General features: G+C 39.1%; 1 protein-coding gene across 2 annotated transcripts in view; it reads left to right on the top strand.

Annotated features, from left to right (window-relative positions):
* Positions 1-17,624, top strand: part of LOC115216680 (N-acetyllactosaminide beta-1,6-N-acetylglucosaminyl-transferase-like) — an 82,317-nt gene extending 64,693 nt beyond the window's left edge. For both annotated transcript variants that reach the window (XM_029786188.2, XM_036506703.1), the window contains 3 exons: positions 7,752-8,293; positions 13,865-14,121; positions 17,046-17,624. In XM_029786188.2, the coding sequence (XP_029642048.1) occupies positions 7,752-8,293; positions 13,865-14,121; positions 17,046-17,344 (1,098 nt within the window). In that variant the 3' untranslated portion in view covers positions 17,345-17,624. The remainder of the gene's footprint in view (positions 1-7,751; positions 8,294-13,864; positions 14,122-17,045) is intronic.
* Positions 17,625-27,613: the final 9,989 nt, after the last annotated feature.

Genomic DNA, 27,613 nt, shown 5'->3' with positions numbered 1-27,613 from the left:
TGGCACTAACATTGAATCTGTAGCGAATCTTGCATGCATGAAGTGGATTCGATCCACCACAGCCAAATTTAAATTAACACTGCTACAGAACTTTTCCCACGATGGAACAATGTTTGGGTTTTTTGTGACAGCAGTTTTACATTTTGCAGATGCCTTTAGCTAGGCCGAAATAATGTCTTCACTACTTGACCCTTTCTAACCTCTTCTACTTCTCCAAAAGCTAGCATAGAGATGACAAGACCACCAACTAAATCTGTTGTTCTCAATGATATATCTATCCTTCTGAATATATAAATCAGCACATCCCAAGCAAAAATCAGTTAGTCACCACTTCGGTGAAGACTCAACCAAGTAGCCACTTCGGTGACGAAGAAGTCTGGCTGACCAGCTAGAACCTTGGTCAGAGGGAGAAATGAAGTTTCTGTCAGACGACACACAACACTTCTCTCTAGCTCTAATTCTGTTCTCTTACAACATCATTCTATCTGTCTCAGCAATTACTACTAAACAATGAAGAGGACACAAACAAACTTTACTTCGCATGCTTTTAGATGTATCAAAACCTGCCCGTCGAGGCAAGGTATTGTAACGTAACGGTAAATAAACATTTCCCTAAAACTTTATGCGGATCTTTTCATTTTGACCGGCATATTTTTAAAATAATTTCCACGTAACTAAACACTTTTAAACTTCGTATACTGGTAGAATGTGTTACATAAAACATTTTTTTCTCTTGGCTTTCTTGAGAAAATTCTGTAGTTTGTAAGTTATTTGTTGTTTAATTTCTTGCATTTTGGCAATTTCAATCGATCAATGACGTCTATTGAGGTAAATACAATTTCTGCGGTTGTTTGTCAACAACAACTTCTTGCGGTGTCATATCAGTTTGTCACTGTTATTTACGAGAAAAAGATACCCTTCCCCACTAAACTTAACCCTAATCCTAACCATAACCCCACATATATAAAAAAAATAAAGATTTTGCAGAAAGTGACGAGCTTCAAATGTAAACAAATACACGTGTGTGGCCATAAACTTAGGGGTCACACATAAATAGAGCTGGATAACAAAACCGTTCCCTCATTTAGTGTCCACCCATAATTATGACCTTAGTATCGATCTATCGCATTTCAATCTGTTTTAGGGTTAGGGGTGGGGGAAGGGTATCTTTTTCTTCAGAAATGTAAATAAACCCAATCTGTTTCTTAAACGAATATATAATATGTAATGTGTGTATCTGTGCAACAGAGAGGGAAATTAAAACTGCTTATGTTGTGAACTTAGATTATGTGTTTATTAATAAAAGTTTAATAACGATAATCTTTTATTCATACGAACGTAACTGATATGACACCGCAAGAAATTGTATTCACCTCAATAGACGTCATTGATTGGTTGAAATTGCCGAAATGCAAGAAATTAAACAACAAATAGCTTACAAACTACAGAATTTTCTCAAGAAAGCCAAGAGAAAAAGATGTTTTATGTAACACATTCTACCAGTAAATTTTTAAAAATCTGTCGGTCAAAGTGAAAAGATCCCTTTTTGCACTTTATTTTTTCACATATTACAACATGCAATCATAATAACAAATTATTTCTCCCGTTACAATTGCTGACTATCAACATTTCATAAAATTGTTTACTAATCAATTTCTCCCGTTACAACTGTACAATCTCTACCGTTACAAATCTTTGCTTGTGATCGCCTTTGCAATATCTTTGTGAAAACGGACAAAGAGCGTTACAAACATATATCAAGTAGGATACATGACAACGACCGAGCAATATAACCTGCGACAAACACATCGACTCGACTGTATCTTTACAACGGCTGAGTAGTCAAAACTGATGAAGTTAATTATCTGTTTATTGACTGCGTAGTCTGTACTTAAAGTTATCATTGCACTGTAGTTTAACATTGCTGCTGTGCAACTAAACTCAGACTTCATGTTTCTGCTTGTTTAGGCTAGTAATTTTAAGCCATTAGTTAACTTTTTTTCTGGTTTATTTCTCCTCTATGTCAAGTCTTAAAACTGTTGCCGTTATATTTTCATCTAAATCTTTAATTTCTGTGTAGTTAGTTAGTCTTCAGTTTGTATTTTATCAATTGCTTATATTTAAAGAAAAAACAAAACAAAACAAACAAGCAAAGACTGTATGCTTTCATCTTTCCATAGTAAACCTATTGATTCTCTTTCGCTTCTAAGTATTTTCTAGTTCAACTATTGTTATTTTGCTGTAGCTTTCTATTTGTAACAAAACCAAACTTTTGTGCATGGAGTAGGAGTATTCTGTCGATATCATCTCGGTGGTAGGATGGGTTATTTCAGGATTCTCAGTGATGTAGTTATTTGTGCGTATTAAGCGACTATAATCAACCCTCCTGTTTCTGCATTAAGCCAAGAACTTTAGAGGCATTATTGACCTTAATTCCAGCTTGTTTCCTTTCTGTAGAGACTTGCAGCATATTGATCACGAACGAAGTGGTGTTCCTCTGAAATTTTTTTTCTGCAGTATATTTCAGGATTCTTTCGTATGGCCTTACGTTCTGAGTTCAAATACCGCCGAGGTTAACTTTGCCTTTCATCCTTTTGGGGTCGATAAATAAGGTACCAGTTACGCACTGGGGTCGATGTAATCGACTTAATCCATTTGTCTGTCTTTGGTTGTCCCCTTTATGTTTAGCCCCTTGTGGGCAATAAAGAAATATATATTTCAGGATTCTCACTTGATTTTGTCTCTTCATTTTCTTTAGCCTTTTTTTTCTTTCGTTCTGTTTTTTTTTAGACTGGTTAATTTTATGTTTGTATTTGTTATTTATTTTTGCATTTCTTTATAATACTTTCAAGAATTTTCTAGTCCCACCAATGTTATGTAGAGATTTTTTATTGCTTTGTTTTTTATCAGATTCTAGGGGAATCCATCTCTCTCATCTTTTGGGTGGTGGCTTCGACAAAATTTCTGAAGTTTTAAAGTTTTTCTGCCTAAGCTATCTGCAGCGGGATGTGTAGCGAATTGTGATGTTGTTGATGGTTCAATATAAGTTGTCGGGTGTGTGCTTGTTACACGATCACTGACGAAGAGCAGGCGACTTTATTGGTGAGAGCCAGGGAATTCCGTCGCGTTAAATTCCTGGTTAATTTGTTTCCGGAACGAGATGTTTAGAACGAACACGGAGTCGTTTATTTCTGCACCCGTGTTCAAAATGTACGGTGGTACCAACATGCTTCCTGTGAATTACGGGAAGAATTCGAGCTCCGTGACCGCCTACCAAATCGACGCGATTAGCTGCTACTTTGATGGGGGAGACCAAAGGTTAGGGCTTGTATCTGATCTATCAGGGCCTGTATTTGTGATGCCCGCTGCGTCACCAACGAATGCAAGTCTGCATTTTCCGAAGAGCTGGACGACGAAAGGAAAGGATCGGTAGAAGGGATCGCTGCCTGGAATTCCATGTCGACCGAGAGTAAATTCACCGCTGGGTTGTATTCCAGTAGAGACATGACGATTAGTCACAGCAATTTTCTAGTTCGGGTAGCGAAATGTGATATTGTTGATGATACAGTGTAAGTTGGCGCGTGTAGCAGGATGATGATAGGCGTATTGGACCGACACCAACGGAAAACAAATGAAAAAGAATAGAAATGCAGTTTTCATAATTTATTTGGTTAACAGTTGCATCTACGTGTTAGATACAGAGAACTTGATTTGAAACATGACCAAATCTGCCGCTACATAAAGTTACCAGCTACTTCGAGTTGGCAAAGTAAAACTGGAGGAAAGAGAATGTTGATGTGACGGGATAGTACCAGGTAAATATACCTTGTACTATCTAGTACCAGGTAAATATACCTTGTACTATCTCGTCATATCAACATGTGCGTTTGTCATTTGGTCGTGTTGTGTTATTGTTCTATCTTGTCTGTTCGTGGTCTACAACTGCAACTGTCTAGCGTCAACGGTCACTGCTAGCTCATCTCTGAATATGTTGCTAACTGGCGTGTGTTTAAGGCAACCGTATTTATAATGGCTATCCTAGCTAGAAGGTTGGATATACCATAAGAGTAGTTTGTACTTATTTAGGTCACTTGTCCATCTGAACTTTCCGTGATAGAGCCCAGGTTGGAGTTTGATTAGAAACTCATCCATCACTTTCTGATAAGGCAAAGAAATTTTTTGCGCCTAGTCAGCCTGGAGGTGGATCAGGCGAGCGAGAATCTTTAGATTCGGTTTCGAATCGCAGCCCGGAAAAAAAAATGTAGTTTCCACATATTAATTTTAATTTCCTTCCAGTTTACCATTCTGAAGCTGTAGTTTATACTCGGAAGATTTATATACACGAGCTTACTTCTAACCTGCAATTTATTTTTTAATAATACTTCTCTAATAATCTTTCCTATTCCTCTTAATTTCTGAGCATTATATTTTATCAGCCTCATCTACTCTTAAGCATTTGTAGAGATGTGTTTAGTCTAAATCTCTAGTTTTGATATTTGTATCTTATTGCATATTTTCAGTTTTACTTAGTTTGTGTCATCTTATAGAAGCGTTTTCACTTTTGCCATATCTTAGACTCAAGTTTATGCCTTGGCAGAATTTGTGAAAACTTGTTAGTAGGTTTTTTTTCCTTTGGATATTATCGCTTGCATATATTTACAAATCATCCGTATAGAAGAGAAAGTTAATAGTTTATACATAGCATTAAAACACTCTAATTTTTTTAAAAATGTAAATGGAGTCAGCGTTTGGAAAAAAAATTAGTTTTAGAGTTAGGGTTAGGTTATGGTTAGTTTCTGGTTTAGGGTTAGTTTTAGTTTTAGGATTAGGGTTGGGTTAGGTTTAGTTTTAGAGTTAGGGTTTGGATCAGGGTCAGGGCCAGGGTTAGTTAATGGCCTTTTCTGTTGTTCCCAAATCTCTTCTGAGACGAAATAATGTCATAGAATTAAAAATTCCACGTTCAGGCAGAAAATTTGACATAATAATATATATTATGCATGGCCACAGCTCATGAGGAGAAACTGGAAAAATCAAAAAAAATCAAAATCATAGGTTATAAATTGAATTTCAAGAAGATTGTGGAGCGGTCTTCTTACAATTCACAGATGATGTTGTCGGGCCCCTCGTATCATTAATAATATCTGACTGGTAAAAGCAAATTACCACCTCTTGTATCGTCCGACATATTTGTTTATATTAGCGAGTGTCCGATTTAGTATAAAATATTTTAAAATGGATGAATCTTTCTAATTTTTTTGAATACATCCTTTATTTTGTATATATTTTCCATTTTCATAAATTTTTTTTAATTGCATTTCATTTTCTTGAAGATGTGCGTTTCTAAAGGAGCGCCAAGTAGAGCATAGACTAAAACTGGGCATCTGTAATGTTATCGGTCGTCCATAGTTCTCTTCTAATTGGTTAATGGAGCCAATGGAACGTCAAGCCTTTTTGCTTTCTATAAACGGTTGGTGGCAAACTTGAGAGACGACATTAATCAAGAAAGCCCTTAGTGTCGACGAAGACCAGCTATAAAGCATGCCCTAGTGGACCTTCAATTCATGAATTAGGAATAATTTCTAAACTCTTTGGTCCTAGAGTGCTAAGAGTGGTGCATTGTCACTTCTGGATAGACCCTGCTAGAGGAAAGGTTGTCTGAGATACGCATAGGATAACGTCAGTGTTTATTACGCGCTCATTCAATTTTTCAGCATTGCTGACTCGCAGAACTATGATGAACGGTTGTCAGCTCATGCGGTGTGGAACCAGCGGTTAACTGAATATCATGTAAAAATCTTCCTACTATATTCTTTTAACAAAAAGAGTGAGACCTTTTTCTTCTGCTTGATGGCTTTGCTAAAGAGATTTTATGGGCGAGATTGAAATTAATGAGGACAGACACTTTACTTTTTACAAAGATAAGTCAAAGACGAAAATAATGATGTCATCAGAGTAATGACGCCATATAGAGAGGTGATGCCATAAGGATAATGATGTTAGAGAATAATTATGCCATAAAGGATAACGATGTCATTACAGGGTACGGCGTTTTAGAGAACAACGATGTCGATAAGAATGTCTCAGAATAGCGACATCGTAGATAATGGTTGCTGACTGAGGCAAAAATCCGGCAATTTTTTAAAGGGGAGGGTCCTTGATGATACGACCGACCACAGTACTTGACTGAAAATTTATTGTATCTATTCCAAAAAGATGAAAGGCATAGGTGACCTCAGCTGAACTTGAACGTAAAAAAAGCCGAAACAAGTACCGCAAAACTTTTTGTGCGACGCTCTAACGATTTCATCCGTTCAATGGTCATACAGGATAATGAAACCATAGAAGATAATGGTATTATAGAAGATAATGATACATAGATGTCATAGAAAATAAGGGTACTATAGATGATGATGATACCATAAATGCTCATGGTATCATAGAATATAATGTTACAAGGCGGCGAGCTGGCAGAAACGTTAGCACGCCGTGGGGAAATGCGTAGCCGTATTTCGTCTGCCGCTACGTTTTGAGTTCAAATTCTGCCGAGGTCGATTTTGCCTTTCATCCTTTCGGGGTCGATTAAATAAGTACCAGTTACGCACTGGGGTCGATGTAATCGACTTAATCCGTTTTTCTGTCCTTGTTTGTCCTCTCTGTGTTTAGCCCCTTGTGGGTAGTAAAGAAGTAGGTATCATAGAATATGTTACCATAGAAGATAATGATACCACAGAACATAATATATGATAGAAAAAAAGTGAAGTTGTGCTAATAGTTGTAGGTTGCATTTTGTAAACAGCATCCAAGAAAATACTGTACTTTCAAGAATATACAAGCAAAAATCTGATATAAATGACAACATACAACAGACAATATAGGTCAAAACATATGTTAATAAACATAGTAATTGAATTGTCATTACACAATTGTATAAGAATATAAATCAGTTGTAAACCATACTAATACTTTCCAGAACCATTTGACCAATATATTTGGTCATCATCGTCATCATCACCACTACCACTACCATCACCATCATCATCATCACCATCACCATCATCATCATCATCATCATCATCATAATCATCATCACAGCTTTAACGCTTACTTACCACGCTTACATGAGACATACGAAAAATTCATTGTGGCTAGATATCTATGGCCGAATACTCATCTCCAATTGTGTTAAGTCAAAACAGTATTTCCCAGTGGCTAAACATGTTTACCCGAAAGACTGGATACAAAATACACTGCATGTATGACGGTGATGCTCTTTTACATGACAAGAAGACAAAAAAAAACAATGTCTGTCTGTCTGTCTGTCTCTCTCTCTCTCTCACACACACACAGACGTGTCTATCTATGTGTGTGTGTGTGTATGTGTGTATATATGTGCGTGTATGTATATATGCGTACGTGTATGTGTGTGAGTGAGAGTGTATATGTGCGTGCGTGCATGCGTGCCTGTGTGCGAGTTCCTTTCATCTATCGTTTACCATTGCCGCTCACAAGGCTTTTGGGGGACTCGATGCCATGGTTGAAGACACATATTCAAACTGCTAAGCAGCCAAGCTTAGCCTCGGATCACATGATTGAGAAATGGACCTTTCATCTTCGCAGCTACATCCGCGCCTACTTATTAATTCATTATATTTATTTCTGCGTAACTTTTCCTTTTCTTGTTTGCTAGCGCGTCAACGTGCGCCCGCGTATTTCATTTACTTAGCTTTAAATCTATTTTCTTTTCACACCAGGACGAATTTGCTTTGTCGAACGCAGAAAACTACTCTGCCTTACATCCACATGTCTCATTACCTAACGGAGAGTATGCTGAAAACCTGTGTCAAAATTGTGATGAATTTCGAAAACGTGGAAGGTATATCACTTTGAAGGATGTTACAAAAGAAGAAGAAGACTTTCCTCTTGCTTATTCCATCGTACTTTACAAAGAACCCGATCAAGTTGAAAACTTACTGAGGGCCATTTACCGTCCACACAATTATTATTGCATTCACGTTGATAAAAGTTCTGATCCTTTGATATTGAGTGACATGGAAGCGATAGCAAAGTGTTTACCTAATGTTTACATTGCATCTCGCATTATCGATGTTGAATGGGGAATATTTTCTCAAACGGAAGCTGAGTTAATTTGCATGAGGGATTTGTTAAAATATAAAAAATGGAAATATTTCATAAATTTAACGGGACAGGAATATCCGTTGAAAACCAACCTTCAAATTGTACGAATCCTTAAAGCGCTTAAAGGAGCTAACGATATTGAAGGAATACGTGATAAGTAAGTATTATTTATTGATTTTAGAGTATTGTTCTTACAGTTTTCTAATTTGCTTACTTTCCTAAACTGAAAGTTTTTCTTGCGATTATATATAAAAGGGGGCCGACATGTTTGGTACATGCACACACACGCTCGCGCGGGCACACACATATGTATATGTATATGCATGTATGTGTATATGTATATATATGTTTATGTATGTATATGCATGTATGTATATGTATGTATATATATATATGTATGAACGGTTAAAACAGAATTGCAACATGTCCGTCAAATCTTTGTAGAGGAGAATAAATCTTTCAACGTAGTCAGAGAAGCTTATACAACGTTTAACAGAAGCGTTAAAATCTAAAGATGCCAGTGAGAGGAAGCTTGACAAATTTGAACATCACCAGGAATGTTATATGAAAAACTTAAACCAGAAAATAGATATTTTAGTGAAGGAAAAAAAGGAAAAACTAAAAGAGCAAGTATCTTCACTGAAGTGTGACAACAGCCGACTACCAGAAAGTAAATTTCAGGTGATCCAGGAAATTAACGAACTAAAGGTGAATATGTTGCAGGCAAACAATAAACGGGATGAGATGCAGTGTAATATGCGTAAGAAGATTGCTGTTATGTATGAGGAAATGTCTTCCAACTCACGAAAACACTGCTGAGTTTTGAAGATGGAAATCATAACATTATGGTGGAATTAAAGAAGCTTTTCAATTCACAGAAAATAATTAGTAGAAGCTGGAAAAAGGAATGTAGTACAACCTCAAAGAAATACGATGAGAAAAAAGCACAAATTTGATCTGAGCTGAGACGTTACAAAACTCGCAATTCTGAGCTGAAATCTTTGCAAGTAAAGATAACAGAGAGTGGACAGGTTTTGAAAGAATACACTTGCAAAATACAAAGAAGGGAATGGGACTTGAAGTTATTCGCTTTTTTTATGGCATATTGTTTGGAAACGCACGAGTCTACTGGCAATACACGTGCAACGCTGATGCAGGGTTACGGGGTGTGATTCCGGTTGATCTGTTGATGGGAAGATCACTAAATGAAGAAATTCTTAGAGAAACATCCAGTTACGAGAAACATCTGCAAGAGAGACTGACAGAGGCACACCGTCAAGTTAAGGAATCTCTGAAGTTTTGTGGTGGAGTGATGAAACGTCGGCATGATGCCAGGGCTAGCGAGATCAACTTTAAAGGTGGGAGATGAAGTGTGGTTTTATAATTCCCAACGGAAGAAGGGACAGTCGCCGAAGCTGCAGAGTTTTTGGGAAGGACACTATGCTGTGTTGAATCGACTGTCCGAAGTGACATACCAGATTCGAGGAGGCAAGACGGCACGTCCTAAGAATGTGCATGTGAATCGTCTGTGGAAGTACGATGGGCCTGGCCAGTTCAGCTTGGGACCGCCCTGGACACATCTGTAGCTGAAGGCACTGTAGACCGAGGAGAATGAGTGTAAGAGTAAGACAGTCACCGTAAAGACTTGTAGTGATGCTACTGTGTAGGGCTCAGCGCGCATGCGCAGAATGGGACTACTTCCGGGTGGCCACCGGAAGTCTTCCCCATGCGCATGTGCGGGAAACGTTCCCTCAAGCCCGCCAAGCTCAAATCTTTCTCTCCGGCTCCACAGCTCATGCGATCGGACGTACATTCAACAAGCTCTGACAACCTCACCGACATAGCCGCCAACGACCATCAACAAACTTCAACAAGCTAACACGAAGCTGTATATCAGAGGTTGTCTTTCTCCCATCAGACACACGTGCGACATCGCAATAAATAAACGAACTGCTGTCTTTTTACCTACAACCTGACTTCGTCTGTATTGTCTTATAAAATTGTATGTAACCAGATCGGATATCGACACCCTTTCAGTGAATCGATAACAGATCCTTCGTTACAATTGGTGACCCCAAGTTGAAAAAAAAAAGAACAGAACAGAAGACGCAGCGAACAGGTTTTTGCCGGATAGAGCGCTGAACATTCATTTTTTCATCCAGTTTTCTGCTAAGTCTGAACACGATCAATTCTACGCAGTCATCATCCTTCGACGATTTGTTTCCGGTCCCCTCAAACAGTTATAAAAGGAGCCTCTCTTATTTACAGCAATAATGACGACACTAACATACACCACGGACGCCTTCATATCATCGATGCTATTTCTCTGCCGTCGTCATCACCATCGTCGTCTTAGAACTTCACGTCGTCGTTATCTTCGTCGCCAGCAACACTAAGCAACAATGTGTCTCAAGTCCATCACTGTCGCCTTCAACACCGTCGACCTCAACAAGATGTACATAGCAACTCGCGGAAGTTTAGCGTACACGCTGTTCGTGTATACACACCAGCATTAACAGCACAGTCTACCTGCGAGATCTTCTGTAACAATTTAACCTGTCACAGCATTGAAGCCACAACCGCTACACGACATGTGTTCAACCGGCATCTGCATTTGTGATCTCAACATTCTGTTACAGAACGAACTGCTATTATGTATCATGCTATTACGAACTGGTAAATTAACTCCATCTTGTCTGAAATAGCCCTGAGAGACTTTTTCCTATGCGCTGTATTTTATTTTGTCCGCATTCACCTTGTTGTATTTCTGTCGCACACACGTACACACACAAATGCTATCTCTGTCACATTCATACGTCACACATGCCTTTCTCGCTTGTTTTTCCATGCTCAATTTGCCTTTGTGGACACAACTCATATCTGTAAGACCCTAGGTCGGTCACGTATACATAGAGAAAATTGTTTGTCCATGATAACGCGCTAGCATGTCACACTTTTGTTCCTGCACGACCGAGGCACATAATCGCTCATGCACTGGCTGGCAGCCTCAGCCTTACTACATTAACCACTGGCATATTCATTGCTGTGTTTCAGTCTAGCAAGCCCTATTGCATTCATGCACCTCTGTTCTGCACGTGTACTGCCTTGTTTTGCAACACGTCTGCGTCAGCTCAATTCTTTTCCCGACTCAAAGAACGTCGGATGTTCACTTGCACTGCGCCCATGTTTAGGCGTAATTTCCCCCTGTTAGACCCCTGTTGGTCACGTAATTAACAGAGTAAATTATCTGTCTCGCGCATCACTCCAGCATGCTTACACTGTCACCTTTGCTAACCTTACACCTTCAGCTGAAGCACTGTCTGCCTTTTGTGTTACTAGCGATCTATCTGCCAGTTCCATTTCCTTTCCTGCAGCAATTGACTTAACTGCTATTTCGCAGGATCAACCACCTTTAGAGGAGTTGGATTTAACTTCGCCTAAGTTTATTAACTGTAAGTTTGCCTAGCTTCCGCTCCTTTCAGCGGAAGGCTCTATACTTTGTGACGTATCCACCGGTTCACCTAGACCATTAGTACCTGAGAAACATCAACGTTCTGTGTTTGATGCTCTTCATTCACTGTCACATCCAGGTAACTCTGCCACAGTTCTTTTGGCCCAATATGCGACGATCGATTACCTCTTGGGCACGCTCTTGTTTGAAGTGCCAGAGTGCTAAGGTCCATGGACACGTTCGTGCTCCACTTGGACAGTTTTCTTCTCCTGAAGCCCGTTTTCGCCATGTACACCTTGATTTGGTTGGACCATGGCCTGTGAGTAATGGGTTCTCATATATATTTAACTTTATCGATCATTTCTCACGTTGGCCGGAAGCTATTCTTATTCACACATGCACCTTTGATTTTGCTCATTTTGAGTATTTTTTCTCTTTTTTCCTTTTGGTGAATTTCTTATGTATATTATAAATTCTGCCATTTTGTTATATTGTATGATATTATGTACCAAGTCTTCTGGGGGATCGGCAAGCCTTCTGTTTTCTGCAGCACCACCACAAATTTTCTTGTTGTCGTACTTCGCACTCGAAGGGGAGCCATGTAGTGATGCTACTGTGTAGGGCTCAGCGCGCATGCGCAGAATGGGACTACTTCCGGGTGGCCACCGGAAGTCTTCCCCATGCGCATGTGCGGGAAACGTTCCCTCAAGCCCGCCAAGCTCAAATCTTTCTCTCCGGCTCCACAGCTCATGCGATCGGACGTACATTCAACAAGCTCTGACAACCTCACCGACATAGCCGCCAACGACCATCAACAAACTTCAACAAGCTAACACGAAGCTGTATATCAGAGGCTGTCTTTCTCCCATCAGACACACGTACGACATCGCAATAAATAAACGAACTGCTGTCTTTTTACCTACAACCTGACTTCGTCTGTATTGTCTTATAAAATTGTATGTAACCAGATCGGATATCGACACCCTTTCAGTGAATCGATAACAGATCCTTCGTTACAGACTGAAGTTATAAATGTGGTATACTTTTGTCGGGTCAACAAAGGACTAGGGAGTGGGTAGTGTTACAAAGGAGAAATAACGTTGTTGATCACGTGATTGATATGAAGCATGTAGCGCATTTCCTTTTTCTATGCGTCTTTGCTGTGAGGTGGACGATTTGAACTGGTGAAGGAACGCACGGTGTCAGTTGGCCACGTAAAGAACGCGGAGTGTGAAGTTGGCTACGGAAACAGTCAGTGTGAATTTGGCAACTAGGACAGTCGGTGCAAAGATACGAGGTAACCAGCCTGTGGTTTCCTAGTTACTGACTTGACTGTTGGAGCTGTTTTGGAGCTAGGAGGCAGCATTTTGCAACTATCTATCTATCTATCTATCTATCTATCTATCTATCTATCTATCTATCTATCTATCTATCTATCTATCTGTCTGTCTGTCTGTCTGTCTGTCTGTCTGTCTGTCTGTCTGTCTGTCTGTCTGTCTGTCTGTCTGTCTGTCTGTCTGTCTGTCTGTCTGTCTGTCTGTCTGTCTGTCTGTCTGTCTGTCTGTCTGTCTGTCAATCTATCTATCTACCTACCTACCTACCTATCTATCTATCTATCTATCTATCTATCTATCTATCTATCTATCTATCTATCTATCTATTTACCTATCTATCTATCTATTTACTCATCTATCTATCTATCTATATATATATATATATCTATCTATCTATCTATCTATCTATTTACCCATCTATCTATCTGTATATCTATCTATCTACATACTTACATACATACATACGTACATACATACATACATACATACATGTATATATATTTTACCTAAGGCGGCGAGCTGGCAGAAACGTTCTGAGTTCAAATCCCGCCGAGGTCGACTTTGCCTTTCATCCTTTCCCAGTCGATAAATTAAGTACCAGTTGTGTACTGGTGTCGATCAAATCGACTGGCTCTCCCCTCCCCAAAAATTTCACCTCTTGTGCCTAGATTAGAAAAGAAAAGAATATATATATATAATCTATTTGGGCTTTTCTTGAACTCCTTCTGCAGTCAGTTTTGCTTTTCACAAATCTCGGATCAGCTTTTACAGAACATATTTTCATGAGCAAAAGAAAAAGAAAAGAAAAAAGGAAAAGAAAGACAGACAGAAATAAAGGACTGAGATCAAGCGCTCGCCGACAAGTGAGTGTTTTTCTGACAAATTAAGTATATATATATTTTTGCGATTCATATTGTTTTTCATGTTCTGCTCTATTTAACAGAAGTTTTGAATTTCGGACAAAATATCACTATGTTAAATTTCAACAAATGGGCCTGAAACCGCCTCCACCACATAACATTACAGTTTCAAAAGGAAGCGTACACATTGCAGCATCACGTGGTTATGTAGAATTTCTTATCATGGATCGCCGATCACAGGACTTTACTAATTGGGTTCGGGATACAAGAAACCCAGATGAAACATTATTTTCAACAATGAATCACAACCCACATCTGAGAGTACCTGGTTCTTTCAATGGTATGTGTTTAATGAATGATTTCATTTTTTTTATATATTTGAACGTATTAACAACAGTTTATTGTTGTAGTAATAGCTTGGGCTATCAGAAACTTTGTAAAGAAGAAAACTAGAGAACGTCATTACTAACAAATCAAGGAATGAGCATGGGCAAAAATATGAAACCCGATTCAATGAGGTCGCCTAGAAATAGTAGCCAAATGTTCTCCAAATCACACAAATCGTCTTATAAATAAGGATACTTTAAGTAATGTAGATTGAGAAGAAAGACAAGATGGAGGCATTTCGAATGATTTATTTTCATGGGTCTTCTCATTCAGAGCCGATCTATACAAAACAATAACGACAACTAGTAATCGATTATGTCGACAAAAATGTGAATGCACTTCTTAGCTTATAATATATGTAATTTTGGACTCCTTATTCAAGCGAGCAGCTAACAGGAAAAGTAACAACTTGTAGCGTAGCTAGGTGATATCCTCACTGTTTGAGAGATATATTAGAAATGACCTCGTATTAGATAGCAATCATCTTTCGGCTGCTTAGGTTCAGTTGTGTCCGCTACTCTGATTGGTTGATTATTTCGCGCCAGTGTGTAAAACAACCAATCACGGCCTTCGGATAAGGTCCCATGACACAGTCTTTTTGGGTTTTCACTAGAGCTCACTTTCGGTTGTAAAAGGCGCCAGCAAATCACTATTTCTCGTCTTAGGTTCTAGTCCTTCTCAGGACTAACCTCTGACCACAGCGACTCAGCCATGTTCCAGCGACGCAGCCAGTTTCTACTCCAGCCGCAACGAGACAACATACAGCAACGCAACGACGCCTTTCTTCACCGATGCCTTAGGTCAACTTTACATCGTCTCCATCTCCGTCGCCTTCATCTCCACCAACAGTAATACGTACACAGCAATACGCTCTTGTGAATACTCACCAAGGTGAACAGCTCAGTCAGACTGCGAGATTTCTGTATCAAGTAAACCGGCACGGTATAATAACAACGGATCTTTTCCTTTTGAACAGCAGATGTCAACACAATTTCTAGTTAACTAAACACTTTTAAACTTCGTATACTGGTAGAATGTGTTTATAAAACATCATTTTTTCTTGGTTTTATTGAGAAAATTCCATAGTTTGTAACATATTTCCACTATAAAATCGAGCATTTTGACAATTTTAACCAATCAAATACGTCCATTTGGAGTCAAAACATACCGTGCTGTATGAATATGCCCCTCGTTTAAGAAACAGATTAGGTTTATTTACATTTGCGAAGAAAAAAAGATACCCTTCCCCCACACCTAACCCTAACCCTAATCCTAAAATAGATTGAAATGCAATAGATCGATACCAGGGCCATAATTATGGGTGACAATTTCATACGACACCGCTACGGAAAATGGGATTTTTTTCTAGCGGTGTCAAATGAAAATGTCACCCATAATTATGGCCCTGGTATCGATCTATTGCATTTCAATCTATGTTAGGATTAGGGTTAGGGGTGGGGGAAGGGTAGCTTTTTTTCTCCGAAAATGTAAATAAACCCAATCTGTTTCTTAAACGAGGGGCATATTCATACATCACGGAATCTTTTCACCCCAAATGGAGGTGAGCGATTGGTTAAAATTGCCAAAATGCTCGATTTTAAAGTGGGAATATGTTATAACATATAGAATTTTCTCAATAAAGCCAAGAAAAAATGCTGTTTTATAAACACATTCTACCAGTATACAAAGTTTAAAAGTGTTTAGTTAACTAGAAATCCACAACAACTTCTGCACGTGTAGTAACCGGTACTGCCTCGTAACCTCAACTTCTTTTATAGGACTACAACTATTCTGTAACCTTACTACGAACTGGTAAATTGACTGCTGAGAGACTCATTCTATGCTCTGTATTGTATTCTGTCTCACACGCATACACCTTGTTTGTAATTATGTTCACTCTTGTAACGCAAACACGAACACAGACACAAACATTTGATTGCATGCACCGTTGTTATACTTACAACGTACACACAGACACACATGTGCACGCATTCATTCTGCTTGCACCCATAATATATCCTATTGTACACATCTGTAAATAATCTTTCTTCTCTCAAACAATAGAACGGTTGTGGCGTCCTCATTATTCCTTTTAGCACTTATTCATTTATACAATGTATCTGGCTTCTTATGCGACCGTATAGCATTTAAAAGGAGACATATCTGTCACCAACTCCATTATGTACGGTCGTTTTACTGCAAACTCAATCACATAAATCAGGTTATCTAAATAGTGGTGCATTTTCTGATGAAACACAAAGATCTATATTTTATGATGGTGGGTAACTAGCTGTCTACGTTGGCTTTGGAAGACAATCAAAGAAATAAGAATATTAGCATATACATTCAACGCTGAGGATTTTATTAGCACTGCGGTAGCAAGAGTTGTTCAGATTATTTATGCATTTGAAGGGTATTTCTAACAGATAAATGTAGTTCCATTAAAATCATACAATTTAACATAAGAGGTAACGCCCACAAAGCATTAGTTTAATCGTCTCGAAGGAACGACGCAGTCGTCCATATACGCATATCACATTATGCTTATATGGTTGATACAGTAATTTTCATGTAATATATGCTGCAACCTATGCGCTTTATTGTACCATAAACCCATTGGAAAAACAAAAACGGGTGTAATTCTGTAACTAAAAAACCTTTCAATATGAACTTGAATTTCGTAACCAGCGATCCAAATTAATGGACACGGAATAGTTTCAGCTCCAGCACAAAAATTGTTGAATTTTGTTAGTAAGTTTATTTGATGGGATTTAAGTTGAAATTATTTACTTTAAATTTTCTTTATCGACTTGATTGTGCACTCTTCCTTTTTGGCTTCATTTTATTCATGTTTTTATTTATTTCTTATATTTACAGGGACAGAAATCCGTAAAAAACGTTTAATTTCAAGATTTAAACTTTGGCAGTTTGAGACAAGCAATTGTCATGGAAAGTGGTTAAGAACAGTTTGTGTTTTTGGACACGGTGATTTGAAACAATTAACAAATTCGTCGAAACTATTTGCAAACAAATTTGAACAGCGCTTTATGCCAATGACGCTTCGTTGTCTCTCAGAATGGCATTATAACAGAACACGAGATGAATATAATAGAAAATATGTATTTAGTGCTAAAGCCTATGAACAAATGTTAGAAGTCCTTTTACGGATACAATAGTTTAGCGAACTATTATTGAAATTGGTTAGATGTATCACTTAAAATATTTATATAATTCTTCTTTCTTTGTTTATCTTCAGTGCGTTGTTCATAAAAGATATCTTGCTACGGATGCTAAGTTTAAAGTACTGTAAACTATAATATGAGGGAATATAGGAAGGATAATAGGAGGTTTAGATCAATAAAGTTTCGAAACGGTGTGATATGTTCTGCAGTACGTTAACCGAAACTTATTCTAGTGAAGAACTTTTTTTGTTAAACTACATGCGGGCTGTAAAAGTCGAATTATTTTGGCTTCATTTTCTTAACTGCGGGCTGTAAAAATCGAATTATTTTGGTTTTATTTTCATAACTGAAAACTTCCGTAAATCACTCCGACATGGACTAATTCCAACTGGGAAATGGATGAAGCTTTGTTATAGTGGAGAGAATTGGGTTTGTCAGTTCCTGTTACAGTTGAGGATAGATGGAATTAGAGAGTATGGGACAACTACACTCAGGTACCTCTTTCAACTCTCTCCTTGATCAATCCGATCAATTTTCAAGGTATCGCCTACTTTCTGCTAGTGCAAAATTCTCAGGGGACTGGATTGATGCCCTGCCTGTGGCCAACATTGGTGGTCTACTCAATCAACATGAGCTCCGCATCTCCATCGCACTCAGAGTGGGACCTGACATCTGTAGGGTACAAAGATGTCGCTGTTGCAAGCCCCTCGATGCCACAGGTCTGTTTTGCTGCCTAAATGCTGGTCGTTTCGCTCGTCACACCGAGCTAAACCTAATCCTTCAGGTGGCTCTTGCTCGGATTAATATCCCCTTAGTTCTGATGGTCTTACCCTCCGTCCCGGCATTAGAGATAGGTGCCTCATCTGGGACGTCACTCTGTGACTCTTTTGCTCTCACCCACATCCTTGATGCTACGGTAAACGGGAGGGTTACTGCTTCTTATTCCGAGCGAAACAAAATCCTGAAGTACCGGGGCCTGTGACATTTGAGGCATTCGGAAGGACTGAGCGATGTTCTTGTCATCGTTGGCAGCTCGCCTCACCAAGATTCAGATGATGCCCATGAGGGTGCTTGTCTTTTCCAACGCCTTAACCTCGCCACCGCCCATGGTAATGTTGCGAGCGTGCTGGCTTGCTTCAGTACGTTACATTGAACATTGTGGTGTGCGACTAATTGAAGCACTTGGTGCTGCATTGATGTTTTCTTTTCTTTTTTCTCTTTTCCTCTCTCCTTTTTTCCACTTTCCTTTGTCGCTCTTTTGTAAAAACTAGATTAGTATAAAATTAAGTATTGCATGCTTGTTGGTAGCATAGTTATATAAGAATGTGATTCTAAAACTTGTCCTAATCTGAAATTTAAAATTTTCGATCGTTAAATGTATTAGTTTTCTCAAAGTTAACAGTATATGGTTATGAAAGAAGATCTCTGAAGGAGGTTATTTTAGGATCTTTTCGGTTTGGCTATACTTTATGAAATCTTAAAATTAAATGAAAATTTTCAAATTTGGTGTAATGATATAACTTCTTCCTCATCCGTTATTAACTCATTCCAGGAAAATTTTTTAAAAAAGTTACAGAAGTTTAAAGTTTGATAGTTTTTACCCGTTCAGTAAACAGGATCTGGAAGGTGTCATTTTGTGTGTGACTAGAATCTTATGACGGCAAAACATTCATGGCGACATTACGACAACAAAACATGTTTAAAGCATTTAATAAGAATTTAATGTGAGAAATCACCCAAAATTAAACAAACTGCAAAGTTTTTAACACACAATTATTGTGAAAGGTATATATATATATATATTGTTAGAGGTGTATGTATATATATGTATGTATATATATATATATATATAATATATATATATATATATATATATATATATATATATATAATATATATATATATATATATATATATATATATATAAGGTTAATTGATGTACAAATTGAAATAAAAAAAAAACAAGCGAAATCATTAATTGAAAGTTTGGTAATTACTTCGGCACCAATTTGAACCACGCGACACTTATGGGATTGATGATGGCAATCCCTCAATGTCGAGGATGATGGTCTTCGCGCAAATTTACTGGTGAGTCCGTAGGTGACCGATAAGACCAATTCTTGCTTGAAAAGATCGGTCGCAGTGCGGACATCTAGTGCCAGAAGAGAGAGTCGCACGTGGTTGTTGTTGGCGCCCCTTCCGTCGTCGTCTTTTCTCCTCCAGCTCTGCAGACCTTTTCGACTCGAAAGTCGCCGTTCCCTCATGGATGGTAGTTTTCCAAAGTGGTCTGTTTTTTGCCGTTTCCTCCCAGTTAGTGAAGTCGAAACAACAAAAAGGGCCAGAAACAACAAAAACAAAACAATAATATGCCTAAATCGGTCTCAAGTTTGCGCGTGGAGTGTGAGTAGTATTGTAAAAATTTGCGAAATATTTTTTCATAAAAGGATGCCCCCAGCTTGTCGGAAGCTGTGATATAAATTGGGAAAATAATCCTCGACACCAGTGTGTAATTGGTACTTAATTTATCGACCCCGAAACGATGAAACATTTACCCCCCCCTTCTGGTTTATTTACCTTTTGTGCAAATTTGTTGCGGCAAGTGGCAACACACGAACGTGTATGTATGCTTGTGTGTGTATGTATATGTCCGTTTGTATGTGTGTGTACGCTTATATATTAATTACTATGTGCTTGTGCAAATGTATATGCATGTATTTGAGAGAGAGAGAGAGAGAGAGTGTGTGTCGTGCGTCTGCTATATTTCTTTATCAATATCGATAACGCAGCAATGCTGGGATTTCATTGGTTAAAATTCGAAGATGTTGGGATTTCATTGGCTAAAATTCGTAAAATTAAACTACGTTTAAGTTACGAATTACAATTTTGTTTTCAATTTTGTTTACAATAATGTTTTCTTTTGACACATTCTACCAGTATACGAAGTTTCAAATTTTTTAGTTAACTAGAAAATTCCGTCTATCAAACAGAAAAGATCCAGAGTGCTCTTTGATACAAGTAAATGTCGAACCTTTCAAACCTTTCCGATTTCCCTTATTAAAACAGCTAGAACTTGTGCAATAATCTGACATACGCCAGTGACTGTGGTTACTGTGAAAATCTATATATATCCAGCCTGCAGAGGAAGTCCCTCAACGAAGAGCGGTGCTTACCATACGTTGACAAGAGGCAATAACCTCGAAACCGGTCCGTGTGTAGTATCCGTATCTTCGGGGAGACTGATCTCCCTTTGCTGGCTGGCAAGGACACCGAGATGGTGTCAGCTCTTCTGGTGACGTCGATGTTCGCCTGGGGCTAAATGCATCAGTAACACCCCCACCACCCCGCCCTGACCCTAGCCACATTCAGATGGCTGATCCCTCTTATGTTATATATATATATATATATATATATATATATATATATATATATATATATATGTATGTATGTATATATTTCGGCATATCTGCACAAATGTGCCCCATAGATTTGTTTCTTCATGATCTTGAGAAAATTAAATATTTCTTTTCTACAAATATGCTTCAGATCATGGAGATTCCGATTAAATTGGAATTTATTGTGAAAACCATTTGTCCTTAAAGAAGTTTTAGAAAATTCATACCATTAGGCTTGTTGTACATATATATATATATATATATATATATATATATATATATATTTCGTTTTTGGATTTGGTTTGCATGATTCTTTATATGAGTTCGTGTGTTGAAGCAAATTCTGTTGCGTCTGGGGAGAGTCATTTTATTTTTGTGCTTTATAATGTAAGACACTCACCGGTAAAATTTCACTTTTTAGGAAAATAAAAATAAGAAAAAAGTGGAAATTTTACCGGTGAGTGTTACATTATAAGACACAAAAAGAAAATGACTCTCCCCAGACACAACAGTATATATATATATATATATATATATATATATATATATATATATATATATATGTATATATATGTATATATACGTGGGTGTATACGTATTGTTTTAATTATACACACATACACACAAAAAACTGGCACACCGTCGGTTACGGCAATCACATGTATCCAAACCTAGTAATGATAATACCAACTATAACAACACTCTAAATCACAATACACCTCATAATAATAATTCACCTAAAAATACTAATCCAGTAGTAGATAACTCTCCCCTACAGTACAACCTAGTATAAATAATAAAGATAAAGATATTAACTTTGATTTAGAATTGAAATTCCTTACTTCGGCACCATCGTTCGTACAATGTAAAAAATAATAAATACCTCCTGAGCATTAATAGCAATTTTTTAATATCAATGGCCAGACTCCCATTAATTAACTTAAGGGAAGAACGAAACAGCCCTTGCCTGCACATAGGTAAGCATGTTTTCTCTAGATATCTCTTCACCTTAATAATAGTAGACTTTGATTCTAATTGTTAGCATAATTTACCGTTCAATTACAATTTTTGTTTGATAGATTAACTTATATAGGCCCACTTAGGTAATTCAGCATTAATATTCTTACACTAAAATCTCTTCCAGTTTAAAAACCCATCTCCCACACTTAATTTCATTTTATTACTTCATTACATTACTTTTCAGTATGACACCCTCTTATAATTACATATTGACCGTTCTCAAATTTATACTATAGTGTGCGCATGTATCCATTCCCCTTATAAATCCCTCTTTGGTCCTTCACCTTAATAATGAAGGAATTTGTCTTTATTTTGTAATACAATTTACTTTTAATTCATCATATTTTTATATTCATATATAAATATATATATATATATATATATATATATATATTATATAGACTTAAACGGCTTCATGCCCCTTATAACATACACCTTTCATTTATTTACCCCGGAGAATAAAGGTTTATTAATAACCAGTCTTCACCTTTATCTTTATTGTGTAATACAATTTACCTTTTATTAATATTGAATGTTTGATTATCACACTTTAATTTATTTCTGGACTCCTTTTAGTTAATTCAGCATTTGTCCACTTCTAATAAATACAGACCACCCTAGTGTACTTACTCTTTGCATTACCTCCCCTACACAATACGATAATCATTTAACATTTTAACACCAAATTTGCATCCTCAGTTAAGTATTTGCTTGCTCTTTGTTTTACAATTTGTACTTACAAGAGTGGCTGTGTGGTAAGTAGCTTCTTACCAGACAGACGTGTTGTTTTTTGCTCCTGCAAATGTCACGTGTTTGAACGTGAAATGTTGAACTTTTGACTCGGCGACAAGTAAGACGTTCTGTATTTTTAGAAGCATAGTGAAGTTTATTGCTTGCTTAATGTTATTTAGCAGTTAACGTTATCTAGCATTAATATTTTTTTGCGGGTAATAGACTTCACTTTGCTTCAGTTATATTTCTCTGCCTGTTGTCGTGTCTAAGGTCTCACTCTTTAGTGAGAATTGTGCTTTTTGAGGAGGCGTAGCCCCTCCGCAAAAATTAATTTGTTTTTTTGTGTTTTCCACTGGATTTACCACGGAGTACCAAGGCTGAAAGGACCAATTGTGCTGCGACTGGAGTACCCTGTTTCGTTAGGATTACCAGAGTTGCAGAACTGTGTTGCCATTGACTGAACTGTCTTCCTTCGTTCTTTTCTCTGCTCTGTCTTTCTGTTCTTTCATTGTGTTTTTTATTGGACTTTTATTTAGAACTTTGAACTTTTGATTGAACTCATTTTCTCTTTTCATTTAAAATCATGGCAACGAAAGAAACCACTGCTTTGGAGTGGGAGGTTGTCCCGCCCAAGCAGTGGGTTGAAGGTCTTGAGAGGAGGACGGTGGTCCTACGAACCTATTCTAGGTCGCGTGGAGCCATCGCCCTCTTCGACAGGAATACTATAGAGAGAGAGTTGGGGGACCACCTGCCAACTATAAAGTTTATTTCTCGGGGGACTAAATTTGCAACGGTGTGGTTGCTGTTTGCTACCCCCGAGGAAGCTAGCAGATTTGCTAGCGAGCCCCTGGAGGGAGAGGAAATTTTGTTCCTCCCCTCGTATTGTGGCAGAAAGATAAAAAGAGCCTGGGTTTGTGGGCTGCCCCCGGGCACGGAAGCGGGATGGATCGAGGAGACCATCCGGCGAGGCCTGGGGGATAGCGGACCCAGGCTACTGAGTGTAAAAATGGCTCCGCGGTCGCCTGGGAGGGGTCAAAGGCAACTTTGACCCTGTGGAAACCGGTGGCCGTGGGAGAAATGAAATTCCCGGACTTCCTGAGAATGGCTGGGCACAGGTACCCGGTGATACTCGAGGGTCGCCCCCCCAAGTGTCACCTGTGCCTGAAGCCCGGACATATCAGGAGGAATTGTCCCGGGGGCCGTGGTGGTGCCCCGGAGCAGAAAGGGGAAAAGGCGCCCGCCGCCCCCTCATTGGAGGGGGAGACGGTGGAAGTCGTGGAGGAGGTTGCCTCCACGAAAAGAAAGAGACAGGCGAGCAACAATGGTTGCCCGCCAAAGAACGCTCAGGTGGCGGAGGGGGATAGCGATCCCCCGTGTCTGGTGACGGAGTCCCCTGGGTCAGCAGTCTCCCCCAAAAGAAGGAGGAGAAAAAGGAGAGGTCAGACGACTGACGTTTCTGTGTCGCCGACGGAGCCGCGGGTGGGATGTGTGCCACCCGCGGACAAGGCTCCGCCAGTGGGAAGTGTGCCACTGACGGAGCAGTGTGAGGTCCCTTCCTGTGAAGAGGAGATGCTTCTCCTCCTTTACCACAAGGGAGAGGAGGTGGAAAGGTTTTTGAATGGCTTGGGTGACCGAGAACGCAAGGGCACGGTCGGCTCAAGGAGTCCGTTATGGCCTCCGCGGGTAGCTGCGGAAAAAGTAACGGAAGATATTTTGTCAAGGGTCGCAGAAACCTTTGAGAGGAAACATTTCACTTTTCTCTTTGCAGGCCCCGACTTGTCGCAGAGTTGTCTGCAGGCGGCAAGACAATTTGCTTCGGGGACCTGACGGGGAGAATTGTTGAACATTCTTGTAACATGTTGAAGAGGAGGTTTATTGCCTCCTCTAAAATATGTAATTTGAATCATTGTGAACATTTTGTGCATTAAATGTAATTATTGAACATTGTTTTAGAGAAGCGGAAGTCGGCGGGCGCTTTTGACTTCTCCCATCACCATCTTCATCCACCACCACCATCATCCATTAATGTCCTTGTCCAGCCCGTAGCTACTACTCTGTGTGCTACCCTAGTGGCAAATTATATAAAATAAAGTAGCTTGCTAACGCACATGCGCAATTAGTCAGCTGCTTCCTGTTCAGCCAGAGTGGACGCGAGTCAATCAGCTCTGTCCAATTAAAGAAAAAAGACCAAAAACGGAAAGTTGTCGAGGTAAGTGATTTTGTTTATTGTGAGTTGGGCATAATTTATTGCGTGCCAATTATTATTTCAGTAGGTTGTGTCCAACTCTGAGACAATTCCGCCTGCTCTCGGCGGCTGCCGTTTTTGTGTTCATTGAAAAAAAAAGAAAAAACAGTGGAGGGGCGTATCCTCAGAATTCAATACAGTTACTGTTAAAATTACCGTTGGCGGTAGCCAGTGCTGTGTTTGGGTTTGTTGAATTTATTCCCTTGTCAGAGTACTTCGCAAGAAAATTATAAAAATAAGCCACTATTGGATTACCTTTCGGACCCATTTTTGTGGAGGTTGTGTTGCAGTTGCGGCGTTCCAGGTTCAACCCATGCCGGGAGTACCGCAAGGCCAGAATATTTTTGCTGTGTTTTTTTCTGTTTATTAACTTTCTTTTGAACTTCATTTAACCCCCCCCCTTTTGTTTTTTTCTTTATTGCGACTTTCCGTTAATTTCTTCCCTTCTGTTGTGCTTTCTCCTTTTTGTTTTTTCAAAAATCTATCAAATTTTATTTGGACTTTTGAACTTTTTCTTCCTGCTTTTGAGTTTAATTTGAATATATTTTAAAAAAAAACATGGCAATGAAAAATAACAAAATTTTGGAGTGGGAAATCATACCACCTAAAAAGTGGTTAAAAGACCGTGAAGATAGGATGGTGGTGTTGAGAACCTACTCCAAGGCACTTGACACCATCGCCCTGTTCGAAAAGACGGCAATTGAAAAGGAGTTGGAAGAGTATTTGCCAACAATTAAATTCATCTCCAGGGGTGTCAAATATGCAACGGTGTGGTTGCTATTTGACACCCCTGAAGAGGCTTGCAAATTTGCTAGCAAACCCTTGGAGGGTAAGGAAATCTTATTCCTGCCCACGTACAAAAAAAAGAAATTGATGAAAGCTTGGATCTGCGGACTGCCACCCGACATAGAACCCGAGTAGATAGAGGAGACTATCCGCCGGGGTCTGGGTGACAGCGAAACTAAGCTCCTCAATGTAAAAGTTCTTCCTGCGGCTGCTTGGGTTGGGTCAAAAGCAATTTTGACCCTGTGGACCCAATCAGCCAATCTGGTTCTTCCAGATTTTTTGAAAATGGCCGGGTGCAGGTACCCGGTGATGCTTGAGGGTCGCTCCCTAAGTGTCATCGGTGCTTGGAGTCCGGCCACATAAAGAAGAACTGTCCTCGGGAACAAAATAGGATCCCGGAACAGTTAAGTAAAACCCCTCTAGAAGAGGGAACGATAACGGCCGAAAAAGCAGAGGACTCCTCAAACAGAGGCCAAAAGAGGAAGGTGAGCAACAATGGGTGCTCACCAAAGGATAATAGGGATGAGGAGAGGAAGGCGAATCTTCCAGCCACGGAGGAGACGCACCCTCCCTCAGTTGAAAAGGGAAAAAAAAAGAAAAAGAGGAAGAAAAACGGGACATTACCGGCTGTCAGTGTAGCACCGGAATGTCGCGGAACTACGTCGGTTGGGGTTGTGCCACCGACAAGAGAAGGAATACCGTTGGCGGAAACTGTGCCGCCAACTAAAGAACTGAATGTATTGGTCCTCTTCTATAGAGGAGAAGAAATTGAAAAAGTGATGGAAGAGCACTACAAGGGAGCACCTTTAGCCTTCACACAGGACCCCGAATGGCCTCCGCAGGTAGCTGTGGAGGCCGTGGCGTTCGACGTGACGCTAGGGCTAAAGGAGCTCAATGAAGATTATAACTTGGTCCCGGGCGACGCGAACTCGGAACTTGACTACGTTCTGAGGGAGGCGTGGTTGATGGTGGAGGGCGCGGGCACAAGCTATTTCGAGGACGATATGTATTATTAGTAATGGACTTAAGTCCAAAAATTGAAAAATTGTAAGAGGATTAATACCTCGTTTTGTATTAATAATGGACTGCTAAGTCCAAAAATTGGAAAAATTATAAGAGGTTTAATACCTCGTTTTGTGTTCATCTTTTTAAAAAGAACAATGTTTTAGAGAAGCAAAAGTCGGCGGGCGCTTTCTGTCTTCTCCCATCCTTATCATCTTTCTTTCATTATCATTCACCTCATTAATGTCCTCGTCCAGCCCGCAAAGCTAACTTAATCTGTGTACTGCCATTATGGCAAATGTTTTGAAATAAAGTAGCTTGCTAACCAACCACATGGTTCCGGGTTCAGTCCCACCGCGTGGCATCTTGGGCAAGTGTCTTCTGCTATAGCCCCGGGCCGACCAATGCCTTGTGAGTGGATTTGGTAGACGGAAACTGAAAGAAGCCAGTCGTATATATGTATATATTGTTACGGGAGCCCCGAAAGTTGCTACGGAATCCCACCTGCCATCGCTCGAACTCGAACCTGGGATCCCAACAAGTTGAGCGACGACGATTGACCAGGCCCGATCGATCGTTATAATATAATTGTTACATAAAATACATCAAGATACATATCAGCTACATCAAAGAGGAAATACATGCAAGAAACAACAGCATTTAAAGAAAACAACAAATCAAGAAACAGGTATACAACAGATCAAAGCATTTAAACATGCAGATACAATATACAGTCCGGTGACAACAGTTCTGTTTCAAATCACATTAACGTTACAGTTCAGAGGACAATTAACACATATACAGTTCAATGTTCATTAAAGACTACAACAGAGTCTCTCTCTTTCTTTAACAGTTCTGTAACACATATCAATACAATTCACATTGTTCTTTTTACTGTCTCATTTCTTTTCCAGCCTTTATAACACATCAACAAGTCCTTTACTCAATTCACATATCAATACAACAATTCACGTTACAATTCAACAACACATACCGTTTCAATTTCTTGTTACAACTCCTACTACAATAGCCATGCCTTCCATCCGTAATCCTCTCTCCATTAGCTGCTTAATCCTCTGTATATCT

The sequence above is a fragment of the Octopus sinensis genome, linkage group LG10 (genome assembly GCF_006345805.1).
Source record: "Octopus sinensis linkage group LG10, ASM634580v1, whole genome shotgun sequence".
In the NCBI taxonomy this organism is placed as follows: Eukaryota; Metazoa; Mollusca; class Cephalopoda; order Octopoda; family Octopodidae; genus Octopus; species Octopus sinensis.
Note: the sequence above shows the minus strand (reverse complement) of the source record. Positions and strands in the feature narration are given on the sequence as shown.